The sequence below is a fragment of the Plodia interpunctella genome, chromosome 22 (genome assembly GCF_027563975.2).
Source record: "Plodia interpunctella isolate USDA-ARS_2022_Savannah chromosome 22, ilPloInte3.2, whole genome shotgun sequence".
NCBI classification, from domain to species: Eukaryota; Metazoa; Arthropoda; class Insecta; order Lepidoptera; family Pyralidae; genus Plodia; species Plodia interpunctella.
This window is the reverse complement of record NC_071315.1, coordinates 3,805,856-3,820,194: the sequence shown is the minus strand read 5'-3', so window position 1 is coordinate 3,820,194 and position 14,339 is coordinate 3,805,856. Positions and strand designations below refer to the sequence as shown.

The 14,339-nt window shown below is 36.0% G+C and overlaps 1 protein-coding gene across 17 annotated transcripts in view; it reads right to left on the bottom strand.

The window, feature by feature from the left end:
• The window catches only part of LOC128679928 (focal adhesion kinase 1-like), a 111,066-nt gene that overhangs the window by 31,610 nt on the left and 65,117 nt on the right, over nt 1–14,339 (bottom strand). For 8 of the 17 annotated variants that reach the window (XM_053762443.1, XM_053762458.2, XM_053762445.2 and 5 more), the window contains exon 2: nt 1,720–2,158. The exons of the other annotated variants lie outside the window; for them this stretch is intronic. In XM_053762443.1, coding sequence (XP_053618418.1) covers nt 1,720–2,129 — 410 coding nt within the window. In that variant the 5' untranslated portion in view covers nt 2,130–2,158. The remainder of the gene's footprint in view (nt 1–1,719; nt 2,159–14,339) is intronic. 17 annotated transcript variants of the gene reach the window in all.

The following is a 14,339-nucleotide window of genomic DNA, read 5'->3' as shown; positions in this document are numbered from 1 at the left end:
CTATGGAGACAAACGTAGTCTTTCGGCGGTATCACTTCCTACCTTCGTTTTCGTTTACCTTCGTTTGTTTGATGGCAAAGAATACTCAGCTACTCTATTCTCTCCCAGGACCTAAATATATTTCTATTACGTAGGAGGAAACGGTCATCAACATACGTTGTATCTTGGCTGTAACGCCGTGAAGCCCGAGGTCCGCTTAAAAAATAAAACATTTTTTTAAAGATTCGGCTCCGATTTAATATCCAGCTGCCTGATTAACATCGACCATCTTAATGAATGCTGCAGCTATCAAAGGTTTTAAATCGACACACGGGGGAACGGTTATAGAGTCGTCCTATTTGAAGATAGGAACCACACGTCTCAAATATATCACAATTTCAACAAGACACCTGCATCAGGCACACCCTAGAATAATCGAGTCAAAATATTTGTACGTTATAAAAAGGTTGGGCCAATAACATATAAAATTTTATACCACGACATAATTTGCAAATTTTAATCTCGAAAGTCAAAACTAACTGGTTTTAATTTAACATATCGTTTCTTAATCGATACTGATATTCGATATTCCGAGTCATAATTTAATATAACGACATAATTGCATTGCTTAAGGCTACTATATTTTAGCAAAATATGATTTTAAAACATGGAGCTATTCATAAAAAATATTTTTTATAACATTCGTAACCAAACGCTTTGGATTTTGGACATAAAGATCTCCCGTGAACTAATTATTTGTTTAAAATATTGGTAACATCTGCATATACATATAATATTAGTAATATATTCTGAAATGTACTGCATAAAACTTATCTTGATTTGTTTCTACAATTAGAAAAATACATAGTAACAGCGAACGTTTTGTATAGAATTTAATGGTGGAAAACTTTATTAGTAATTTTTATGTTATTGTTATCTTTATGTGTAAAGCTTTGCTTATACATTTATTACCGGCCGCATGACTGAGGTCAAGCCTCTTGAGGAATGCTGTTGTTATTAGCGATCAAAATATTTTATCCCATGTTCGACGCATACGACATCCATGGGAGGATCCGTATCTTCCACTCCAAATCCTCTAGTATCACTAGAATAGTAACACTGTATTATTCTAGGGCGGGAACCACACGCCCCAAGTCGCAATGTTGGCTGTAGATATAATAACGTACGTTACGTCGACGTCATTTCATAACGCTACGTAAGAACAAGAACATTAGTAACACGCCCACTCGAGTGAAACAGATGTGTAATATGGCTTACATTGGCCAATGTACGCAATTAAGTAGATTGATTACTTTTGTCGCAAAAAACATCTAATCCTTGTGAATAAACTAATCAACGAGAAAACCCAAGAAGAATACACATTAAAATGCTTTGTAACTGTTATTGTAAATGGCATACAAAAAACCTTACCGTTAATATAATATAATATAATATTATATATATAAGCAAAATAGTGAGAAGAAATTCCGCAAAAGCTAATTCATTGTTAATTAAAATAAAGAAGTTAAAGAGTCGAGTTGTTTTAAAAGACTAGAAACTTTGTTAAAGTCTCATGACTTAATTTTAATTAGTATTGTCCAATTTCTAAAGCAGTAATAGTTCTTATTCTTTACATAGACTTGCCGTGACAATTACAGTTTTTTTTATATTTGATATTGCAAAACCAGACATGCGTTGGATGTTATCCAAGATGATAATTCAAAATAAGTAAAAACGAACCTTTTGGACCGCACCCTCGTGTACCGCCAAGTGTTACTGCTATAATGTCCCGAGCTCGAAGGGCACAGCAGCAACTGCAAACTGTTCGGTCTTGGCTGTCTTTGCTTCTTCACTCTCAACTTCACCAAATCCTCTGGCTTCCTCCTTTCGTCTTTCGGCGGCTTCCTTGAATCCACACTCCATCTTTTTTCTTCTTTTATCGCGCTCTCTAAATTCAAATGCTCCAATCTCTCCCTAACAATATTCCGTCGAAGCAAATCTGGAGTATTGTCAAATTTGCGCGTTTCTATCGGAGACAATGGTGGTCTTCGAGGCTCGAATACGACTTTCGAGTATTCATTGCTCCTTCTCCATAGTCGAGGAGATAGGGGCCAGAATCGCCCAGTCTGTTGCACCGACTCCATAACCATTTTTCACATTGACACTGACTTTATCGATACTATAATTGACACAAAAATAAAAATGGAGCCAGATATGATTCGCGAACACCAATTGAATAATGTTAATTTATTATGAATTCACAGACACAGTGATAACTTATGACACGTAACATACGTGTTTCGTAGTCAACCGCAAATGACAGACTAAACAAACAGGAGAAAAGTTTCACAAAATCCCCGCCTCGGATTCACGTGTGGGCTTACAATGAATGTAGATAAAGACTGACTGTTTTGATGATTCAATGAGGTAGCAATATGTGACGTAGTATAGATAGACACTGACCTGTATTTAATGAGAAATCCAAAATCTTTGTTTGATGTTACGCGGTTTTTGTTTCGTATTTGTGAAACTACGCATTTACTGAAGTAGCATATGACATAGATTTTTTATTTATTTGTATAAAACATAAAGAAAGGCAAACTAATAAGGTTGGTAATACAAAACTTTTCGATAGGCAGTTTGATAAGAATATATATATATATATATATATATATATATATATATATACCTATATAATCACGAATTTCCACAATATATTTTGATGATATAGATCACATCACTATTCAATATAACAATTAAATATATAATATTAATGACAAAAAATACACTCTGGATAATAACAGCAAAACGAGAAAGGAAAAGGAAAAAAAGGTGATTTGGAAACAAATAAACTTGATAATTTAAATAACCACCAGTCCCTACTTCTCTATCAGAAATTCCACCATCAGCACAAAATTATAGCCTAACATCCATCATCGGATGTCGCCGTGCAGCACGGCATATAAACTAAGCAAGGCGGAAACGTTAATACTACTGTGAGAGGACGCAATCTATGTGTACGCTGTACTAATATTGTTGGGCTAGATAGGTTTTGGTCACTATTTTAGACCTGGTATTGATATTAACATCGTAAAAATTAATACCAGATAAGTCCAGGTTTAAACCAGATCGAAATCAAACTTTTGTACTAAGACGGTTCAGGTTTGACTGGGTATTAATTAATATACAAACATTATCATCAAGCATTTAAGAATGTTGCTCTTGTCTGTGAAGCACCTTCCATTTACATCTATCCTCTGCCTACCTCCCTTTACGACACAACATGTTGTATTTATTTCAGTTAAATTTAATTTAAGTTTTAATTTTTATTTAGTGATATTTGTGTTATTTATTGGTTTATACTATAATATATTTTTGTTTACACTCTATGTCTGATGTACTGCGCTATAACTCTGATGATGAATTCTTCTCCTTATCCTCTTCGTCTGATAGTCTGTTCAGCGCGAATGATGATCTAACTCCGTCTTTATGTGATAATTTAAATGTAACTTTCTCCTCTTTAGCCAAAAATTTCAATGTTGTCCATATAAATGCGCAAAGCATCCCTGATCATTATTCTGAGTTGCTGTCTAGTTTTTCCCCCTCTCGCATTCATGCTATTCTCATCTCGGAAAGTTTCTTAAAACCTTCGCTTCCCTCTACATTGTATCCTCTTCCCGGTTTTCGCCTTATAAGAAACGACAGGACTTACATTTCTTCCTGCAATGGAGTGTCTAAAATGGTGCGTTGTGGTGGTGTAGCTATTTATCTTCGTAGCGATATTCCTTGTAAAATCTTGTCCCTGTCGCCTTCCGTATTTCAATCTCCTGAACACCTTTTTCTTGAAGTTTCTCTCCTTCATACTAAAATACTTCTTGGGGTCTATTATAGCCCTTCACTTCATATTAATTATTTCGATTCTTTTCAAAGAATGCTTTCCGACTTTCGTAATGGTTTTGATCATCTGATCATCATGGGTGATTTCAATACATGTCTTATTAAAGATGACTCTAGATCGAAATCTCTCAACTCCCTCCTCCATTCTTTGGATTTACATGTCCTTCCCCTGACCGCAACACACTTTCCCCACAATGGCCCTCCGTCACTTCTTGACCTCATCATAACGTCTTCCCCCAGCCTTGTTTCTTCTCACGGCCAATTTCACGCATTAGGATTTTCAGCACATGACTTAATCTTTGCGTCATTCAGGTTGCGTCCTCCCAAGCATAGACACAGAGTTGTTATGGTTCGTGATTTTCGTGCAATCCTGGAGGAGCAGTTTAAGGCAGATTTTGCCGTATCCAACTGGTATGATGTGCTGTCTGCATCTGATGTGGATTCCAAGATCCAATTGTTTAATACTTTTATTTTGCGTCTTTTTGATAAACATGCTCCTTTACATCCGGTTCGGGTTAAGCATGCTCCTTATCCATGGCTTTCGGAAGAAATCAAATTATTCATGGCTAGAAGAGACCGCGCTAAACTAAAATTGAGGCAGTGCCCTTCTGAAGAAAATCGTGCCAATTACGTTTGTCTACGCAACCTGTGCAATAAAAAGTGTAGGGAGGCGAAGCGAAAGTACATTCATTCGCATGTTCTGAATTGTCCCTCCAACAAAGTATGGAACTTCTTAAGGAGCTTAGGTTTAGGTAAACAAAAAACTGGTTGTGACTCTGTGTTTGATGTTAACGACTTAAACAAACATTTCTGTACTCCTCCTTCTTCTCTTTCCTCCACAACTAAGCAGGCAACCTTGGATGGCATCTTTGCTAAACCTTTCTCTAATTCTCCTCTATTCTGCATTAATAACATATCGAGTGATGAAGTTGTCAAATTCATCAACTCCATTAAGTCCAAAGCAGTAGGCAATGATGGTATATGTTTGGAGATGATCAAACCTATTGCTTTGCTTATTGCCCCATTAATTACTAACATAATAAACTGTTCAATTTCTTCTGGTGTTTTCCCATCCGCCTGGAAGCTCGGCCATATAATTCCCCTTCCTAAAAAACTTAATCCATCTAGCCCTTGTGACCTTCGTCCTATCTCCATCCTTCCTTTACTTTCCAAAATCATCGAGCATCATGTTCATCAGCAACTGAGTTCCCATCTTTCTTGCTTCAACCACTTGAGCGCCATTCAATCTGGTTTTAGGAATGGTCATAGCACCACTACTGCGCTGGTTAAGATCACGGATGATATTCGGGCAAATACTGATAAGAAATTTCTGACTGTCCTTGTTCTTTTAGACTTTACCAGTGCATTCAACACTGTGGATTTCGACATTCTTATCGCCCTCTTGAATAAGTTGAATTTTTCTCCTTTATCCCTTAGTTGGTTTAAGTCTTATTTGACCGGACGTCGTCAATGTGTTCTACTTAATGACTGTTTATCGGACTGGTTTGATCTCTCTGCCGGTGTTCCTCAGGGTGGCATACTTTCTCCTATTCTTTTCTCGATTTTTATTAATGGCATCACGAATTCTCTCTCCTCAAAATTTCATTTATACGCTGATGACCTTCAAATATACTCAGCTGCCCCATTAGAAAACATTCAGGACGCTTTCTCCACCATTAATTCGGACTTGAATAAAATTGCGACTTGGTCTCATCAGTTCGGGCTTTTAGTTAACGCCGGAAAATCTCAGGCCATTGTTATAGGTAGTCCTTTTTATATTAATAAATTTAAAGATCTGGTGGTGCCCGATCTTATTCTTGACAACAAAACCATTCCTTTATCTCCTTTTGTTAAGAATCTTGGCATCATCATGGACGAGACGCTTTCTTGGACCCAGCACATTGATGAGATTAGCCGCAAAATTTTTGCTTCACTTCATGCTCTTCGCCGGTTGCAGTTTTTTCTTCCCACTGTCACTAAAACTCTCCTTATTAAATCTCTTCTTATTCCTCTTCTTGACTACTCTGATGTTGCCTTCTTGGATGTCACGGAGGAGCAGTATGATAGGCTGGAACGATTGCAGAATCAGGGCATTCGCTTTATTTTCGGTCTTCGCAAATTTGACCATGTTTCTGACTTTCGTCGTCAGTTAAATTGGCTGCCCATCCGCCTTCGCCATAACTTACATATTCTTTCTCTTCTGTACAATGTTCTTTTTAACCCGTCTTTCCCTGAATACCTTCATGAAAAATTCTCTTTCCGTGATGTTGATAGCCGCTTACGGTCATGTAATGTTCCTAAGTTACAAATTCCTTCTTGTGCATCTCGGACCTTTGCTCTCTCATTCTCTGTGCGTGCTGCGAAACTGTGGAACAGTCTTCCTCTTGAAATAAAGGTGGCTCCCTCACTTGCCTCTTTTAAATCCCAGCTGAAGGGACACTTTGAACAGGCCTCAGATATTTGAGTGTTATAATTAATTATTTATATTAGTATTTATATATGGTTTTATTATATTTTTATTATTTTGTTTTTGTACTTATTGTGTGTAGTTTTAAAGTATACTTATTTAACTTTTCATTGCTTGTTGATACTTGATGTTTCGTGTACTTCTTTTTTCTTCACTTTGCACGTTTATCTTACGCTACCTTACTTTGTGCGTTGAATTTTTTCCTTTCAAATACTTGGTTGACTGGAAGAAATCCCTTTCTGGGATAAGTCCGCCTTTGTACGCGTTCTTTCTTTATTTCACTGCTTTCTTTGTATGTGTTTTCTTCGTGCAATAAAGAGTTTACAAACAAACAAACAAACAAACAAACATGTAATTTGTACAATTCCAAAATTAGGCAGATATTCTACAGATCATAACCAATATTTTTTTCTATTATTCTTCTATGCAGTTCTATTTAGTAATAAATGTGGATTTTTAAGATGTAGAATTTGTTTTTGAAATGTAGCTGTTCAAAACTTTAAATTACAATTTGGTAGTATCTAAACGGTACTACTAGAGTAACGTATTGTAAAAGATTTATTAGGAAAATGAATAAGCGCCGTATTTAGAAGATATTATGCACTTGAGATGATAACAACCGGAGCATAGATAAACGAATTTTCAACAACGAATTCAAATTCAAATAGATTTCAAATTCAAATTCAGTAGAGTATCGTATTGTAAAAGATTTATTAGGAAAATGAATAAGCGCCGTATTTAGAAGATATTATGCACTTGAGATGATAACAACCGGAGTATAGATAAACGAATTTTCAACAACGTGACAGATAAATTTATAAAGCTATCGTAAAAGAATCATACACAAAATATAAATAGAGGCGATTGTTTAGATCATGCACGACACTAAAAATAAGACCAATAGAGATTATAATGAAGCAACGAAATGCATTATAAAGCATCCAAGTTGCAGGAAGCAGCGTTGTATTGAATCACAGGAAGTCGTTACAAACTGGACGAATTACTTCGAGCTCGTCTGAGTCACGGCCATGGAATTCTTGAAAAAATATCAATTCTTAATATTACAACTGCAATACACCAGGATTTTGTGTGGATTTCAAGTTTGTCATAAAGAATGATGCGTCGCGTGTTGTCATATCAAAACATAGTAACATAACATGTTATCCTTCATCCTACATACAGACACATATTATCACGCCGGTTTCCCATGGAGTTAGGCAGAGACTAGGCATTTCCACTTGCCACGATCCTGACAAATCTAACTCGCTTCCTCTATACTCGTCCTTGATCCTAAATTCAAAATATTTTTATCGAGTTGTTTGCAACAACCAATTAAACTAATCAAATTTTAAAACAATCGATATTTAGAATTAGAGTTTCTGAAATCGTGGCGAGCAATTTTAATTGAGATTGAGACAAATGATATTGATAGGAAATCGGATGCATTAAAAATCTGGCAAGTATTTATGCATTAGAATATCTACAAGGCGAGGATAAAATAAAATAGTTGATAGAAGAAACCAAGACGTTATTAAGGAATTACAAGTAACCTATTGTGTGTCGGAGACATGACTACTGATGCAAAACTGATTTGAATGCGGTGATGCACTTATATTTACCTTGAATATAGTACTAAAATCACAAAGGAACGTGTGGATTGAGAACTTTTTATTACAATTATTTACATATAGTTAAAATTTCAAACAAGGTAATAAACACCTGTTTTATGTTATTTATTATACATCAAGATCATTTGTTACCTACGAATAAGTTATTGTCACAATAGATTTACCCCGTTATTCATAAAACAGTTAAATAATACGTTAAGCTAAAATGTGTTTTGTCACTATAACACTTTATAATATTTGCCATTGACAGAAAGATACAAAACATACTTACGCTTAAAATATGTTAATTTTTTATACATTATATATAGAAAAATCGGATAGTGTTAGTAGTAGATTGATAGTGGGTGGTGAAAACAATCTAACCCTAATATGGTTTAAGACACCCAGATTTACTCCGGCGCACACCTTAATAATTCCAAAAGTGATATATATACCTAAAACATCCAATCACAAAAAGGTCTAACAATAAACCGTGATCCGACCTAGACCCGGGATAACAGGGTAAACAAAAGCTAACAGCCCTCCCACGTGAATCCCCGGTGATTGATACGGTATCCTTGGCCGCCATCCTTCAGGATCTTGGTAATCTGTCATGTTATAAACGCAATTACTTCCAGTTTATGACTCTAGTCGGGACAGGACGGCGTTTCTTTGATCTGTAATAACTATGATAAGATATTCGTTCATTTCTCTGTCCTTGGCATGCTTTATCCTATCCTTATTTGATATGGTAGGTTGGTTAAAATTTGATATGAGAAGCGGTGGTGGTGTAATGGTTAAGACCTTTCGATCCACAGGCGGGCTGTGGATCGAAAGGTCCCAAGTTCGAATCCTACCACATGCCACATGAATTTGTATACCAATCTGATTCATGTATAGTAGTTTTCATCGACCACCACTTGCTTTCGGTGAAGGAAAACATCGTGAGGAAACCTGCACACTGGTTGATTCTTATTAACTTGTGTGTGAAATGGAGAAGGCAATGACAAACCACTCCATTTGTAATTCCAAGATAGTGTGTGTGTTTCATTTCCACGTAATGACCACGACCCTCAGCCATGAGGAATACGACTATGGAGAAGAATTTGATATGGGCTCTCTAAATTATTCTTCGAAAAGCAATTACATGCTGGCTGGTTGATTTTTGCAAGTTTATATAAACTGAACTGCTTTAATTGTACTTTTTTATTATTTCTTTGCGTTCGAAATGTAATTAAGCGTAAATCTTCCGAATGAAACACAACACGTAAACATGCAATAACATAGATTTTACTAGCACTCCGTCCTACTCACATATATTACCAACTGGTACCAGTTATTAGTTAAGTTTCTCAAACAAGTTTCACATAATTTCACTAATACCTCGTATGTTTATTTGATAACCTATTTACTTTTGGCGTCCCACTGCTGGGCAAAGCCTTCGTATTGCCTTATATAATTCGTATGTTTGTTACAATGTACAAACTGCTGGGCAAAGTCTTGCCTTCTATAATTCGTATGTTTGTTACAATGTACAAACTGCTGGGCAAAGCCTTCGTATTGCCTTCTATAATTCGTATGTTTGTTACAATGTACAAAAAATTATAAAAAAACAAATACGTCAGATGTATCGTTATTTCTGTTCTGTTTCCCAATATCCATATCGCTAGCATTTCTTTCTATAACTAAAGAACAGACATACAGAAAGCATATCAACTTATCCAAATTGATTGTATATCGGCCTCTATAATCACGGCAAATATTTCCACGTTTCCATCAGTTTATGATATGTTGACCGTATCCAACATATGTGTAAGCTGCAGTTTCCACGAAAAGTCCAACAGAAATTACGAGCACATTATTACCAGAAGCAATATTAGAAAGCCTCGCCCATCTTGCAGTTGGCATCCAACGCCTGGCCGTTTTAGGCACAGTCTTCCGGTTATTGTGTGGTCTCATAAACACTGGTGATTCAACTTTATCTTCACGCCCGCTGGTAGGCGGTTCGATTTATAGGGCCAATTTGCTTGCTTTAACGAGACTGGGGTCATTTTCGACCATGTCTTTCCGCATTGTTTTAATTTCACTTGTTTCTCCTTATGTTAAGAAGACATTATTTTTACATTAAATATGAAGAGGAAAAAATTAAGTGTCGATGTTGCTTGTTTTGTAACTCTTATGGTATTTAAGATTGCGACATTGTATCGCAATAAACATATATCAGATACTCAATCATTGCGTTATTTATTCTTCTTCAATCTTCCTAAAATACCCTTTTTATCTATCATTTTATCGTGAAATTTATCCAACTCCAACAATGGACCAAGGAATCTCAGAAAATATCAGAAAATCTCAAAAACTTTATTCACAAAATAATAATCAATTTGACTAAATCAAATTCGATCAAAGCAAACAGACGAATATAGTAGACGTATACGATCTTGGTTTAATTACAAGAGTAACCTATCACCTCTCTTTCACCTACGGAATGTATATTTACAGCCACGCAAATCACATTCTCCATTAATGTGAGATGAAGAGAGAATTTAATATCTACATAATGACTAGAGTTTCGATACTACTGATACGACTGGTGTAGGAATCCAGTTTATTATTACAAAAACACATTAGCTACCAGCAGTTAGCAGTCGGCATCTGACCTCTGCGGTCCAGGCTGTTAACATTGACCGTACACGGTTTCTACATTCCTAATCTCGTGAATGGCTAACGCTTTTAGAACTAGACTAGATACCGCAATCTCAAACTAATAGATCTTGTCTTCTTTCCCAATTGAATACCTGATACTACAACAAACATTGACACATCATGTTATTGATTATAGTATGTTTTATTTTTTACCAGCTGCCCGTCCCGACTTCGCTCGGGTAAAACATAAAAAATTATACCTACACCTGAACCTTCCTCAGGAATCACATCACCAGGAATAACTAATTATTGGTGATGAATGATGAAAATCCGTGCAATAGTTTTTGAGTTCATCGCGAACAGACCGACAGACAGACGCGGCAGAGGACTTTGTTTTATAATATGTATGGATAAGGATTGAATTTAAATTGAGACTGGTTCAGCCAATTATCAGTTTATTGTCAGCTAAATTTTTAGACACTTTCATATTAATAGATGTTACTATATCTTTTAGTGTCTCATTTGAGTATTTTCCCGATTGCCTCCGCTGGTGTAGAGCCCAGGATTTGTTTCCCTACTTTTTCTCCCTACCTCGCTCGTCAAAATATTATTACGTTATGTATGTTACTATATGTTTCAGTATTATCGCTGAACTTTGGCAATTTAATAGCAAAGTCGAATTTTGTTGATGTAAAACGAAAGAGAATACATCAACAGCAATTTGGGTTCTAGATTCACTGTATCACAGATTTTTCCTAACAAGATCAGATTCTAAACACAATAGTCGGAAGTGTCCATGACTTGATTTTACAGAAAATAACAATGGAGCTAAGTGTGAGACGGCTACAGAACTAGATGGCGGACAATGGGTTATTGGACACCTGTGGACGACATACGACTCGCGGGAAATCGATTCGATACTCGAGAACGAGAGCCATTCAAAGTGTCCAGTTAATGTGAAAAGTTGGAAGACATATTTGTATAGAGATATATATATATATATAGAAAATATTCCAATCTTGAAAGCAAGTTCGAATAGAAAAGGAGGTTGATATATCAGTAATATAACTATTTGATGTTGACAAATTAAAGATAGCAAACAGGTTGATAAAATTCTAGAATTGAAATGGCAATCTAGAAATGATGAAAACAAAGGAGATTCATAACATGATATGCGAGATATAAGGATTCCAGTCTCGCGTTCTGTCGCCGAAAAATCGCGGAAGTCGTTACTGCGTCGTCCCCAATCAAGACGGTTCGCATTGCGCTAATGAAAACCATCTCATCTGTACCCAATTAGGTTTATATTGTACGAATTAATCTTCTTCTTTGAATGCAATGAATCTAAAAACACACAGAGTAACTTTATGAGTTAGGCGACTGACAATATATAATGATTGTAAATGTATGTGAGAAACATACGACAAAGATGGTGACAAAATTAAAAAGATTGATTATGAATGTGTTGATACTGATAATTGCAAGTGAAGTGCCAATCTGTAGGCAATTTTTTTCAAAAGTGGTAGCTACTGCATCCGAACTAAATCGACCAGTTTACATCACGCCAATTGAACGCCAACGAAAACCATTGCATCTGTTCTAATTGACTTTATATTGTACGATTAAATGTGGTGCTACGAAATAGCTGTTGTCTTTATGCTCAATTCTGATTCCAAACATATTTTTACTTTTATTGGTATTTACTATTGTAATAATAAAAATTACAATCAATTAAATGATTACAAATAAATATAGTTCAGGTCATCTGACATGTCACAGAACAAAAGAACTGATTAATTCTATAATTTGCCGAGCGTATATCAAATGAGAGGGAAAAATATTTTGAAAAACAAAATATAACCAAGCTTCTAGGATAGGTTCTGGAAAGCTTTAACTCAGGTCCGGACCAAATGGAAGGAATGGAGCGAGGCATAGGTACCTAATGGCTCTAAATAAAATAAAAACCAAATTTCAAATACGTCTAATTCCACAATGGTTGTTTCTGCACGACCCACAGCGTTGTCTCCATTATCATCAATTTTTCAATTACAATCCTAATTACCCACCATTCAATATTTGAGCTTTATTCATTTACATGGCCCGAAGCATTTGTTTACTGCTATTAATTAGTGTGCTAAGCAACTGGCTTGTGAAATTGCTTCCTAGCCTCGCCCATTTTGGTAATTACAGGTAATTGCACCATTGATTACGTGCTGTTTGTGTTCAGTTGTGTACAACATCAAATACGAGGGCTGCTATTTATGTATCCGGAATAACAAAATTAAACAAACATATATTATTACATATGGTTTTATTGTTTCTCGAAGTATTCTCCGCGATGATCTATGCACTTCTGCATACGATGAAACCAATTTTCAAAGCACTTTTTCCATTCTGATTGAGGTATGTCCAAAACGTGTGTTTTGAACGCATCAACGGCCTCTTCGCGGCTCGAAAAACGTTGACCACGTAATTTATTTTTAATGTTTGGAAATAAATAAAAATCATTGGGTGCCAGGTCGGGGCTGTACGGCGGATGACCCGTCAATTCAATCTTTTGACCCTCCAAAAAATTATTTGTTTCAGCCGACTTGTGGCAGCTAGCATTGTCGTGATGAAGTATGATTCTGCGTTGTGGGTTGTTCTTTCGTATTTTTTCAAAGACTTCTGGCAAACAAATGGTGGTGTACCATTCAGAATTAACCGTCCTACTATTCTCTAGTGGCACTGTAGCTACATGTCCGTTGATACCAAAAAAACAAGCGACCATTTGCTTTAAAGTGCTTCTCGCACGAATAACTTTTGTTGGATTCGGTTCATCTTGAAAGACCCACACCGTTGACTGCTGTTTAGTTTCAGGGTCATAAGCATAGATCCAGGTTTCGTCACCTGTGTAGATATTATAAACAGCTTTTGACGTGCCACGGTTGTATTTTTTATCATTTTCTTACACCAGTCGACACGAGCCTGTTTTTGATCTACGCTCAAGTTGTGCGGAATCCAACGCGAACAAATTTTTTTAACAATTAAATGTTCGTGTAATATCGCGTGTATACTCGTCATACTAATGCCCAGAGACGCCTCTATCTCGCGGTATGTAACATGACGATCTTGCATTACTAATTGTCGCACAGCATCAATATTTTGTTGTACCACTACCGATTTAGGACGACCCTCCTTAATTTCATCCGTGAGCATAGACCGTCCACGTTGAAATTCCTTAAACCAATAATACACAGTGGTTTTCGATGGTGCTTCATCTCCAAAAGTTAAAATCAGTTGTTCGATGCACTGTTTTTGAGTTAATCCACGCCGAAAATCATAATAAATCATCGCGCGAAAATGTTCACGAGTTAAATCCATGGCAATGAAGACAAGCTATTTTCAAAATTGGCGCCAATTGAAAAAAACAAATGACAGGGACATGAAAAATATTTATTCTCTAGCCGAAGAGTTCTATTTTCAAATGTTGTAATTACTTTTTAAATATTCTAGAATTATTGGCCAGTTCCGGATACATAAATAGCAGCCCTCGTATACCTGCTGCTATATATAAAATTTGAAGCATATCTTTATATATATCCTTAAACTGTGAAAGCAAATATTTGATTTTCTGGTGTGTTTTCGTATTAACAAAAATAAGCCGTGCATCTATTCAGCTGATCTATCTTGCCGATTTGTGACACATAAATATATAGCCCTATAAATTTTCGTCAGTGTTATGTCATGAATTGAGATACATA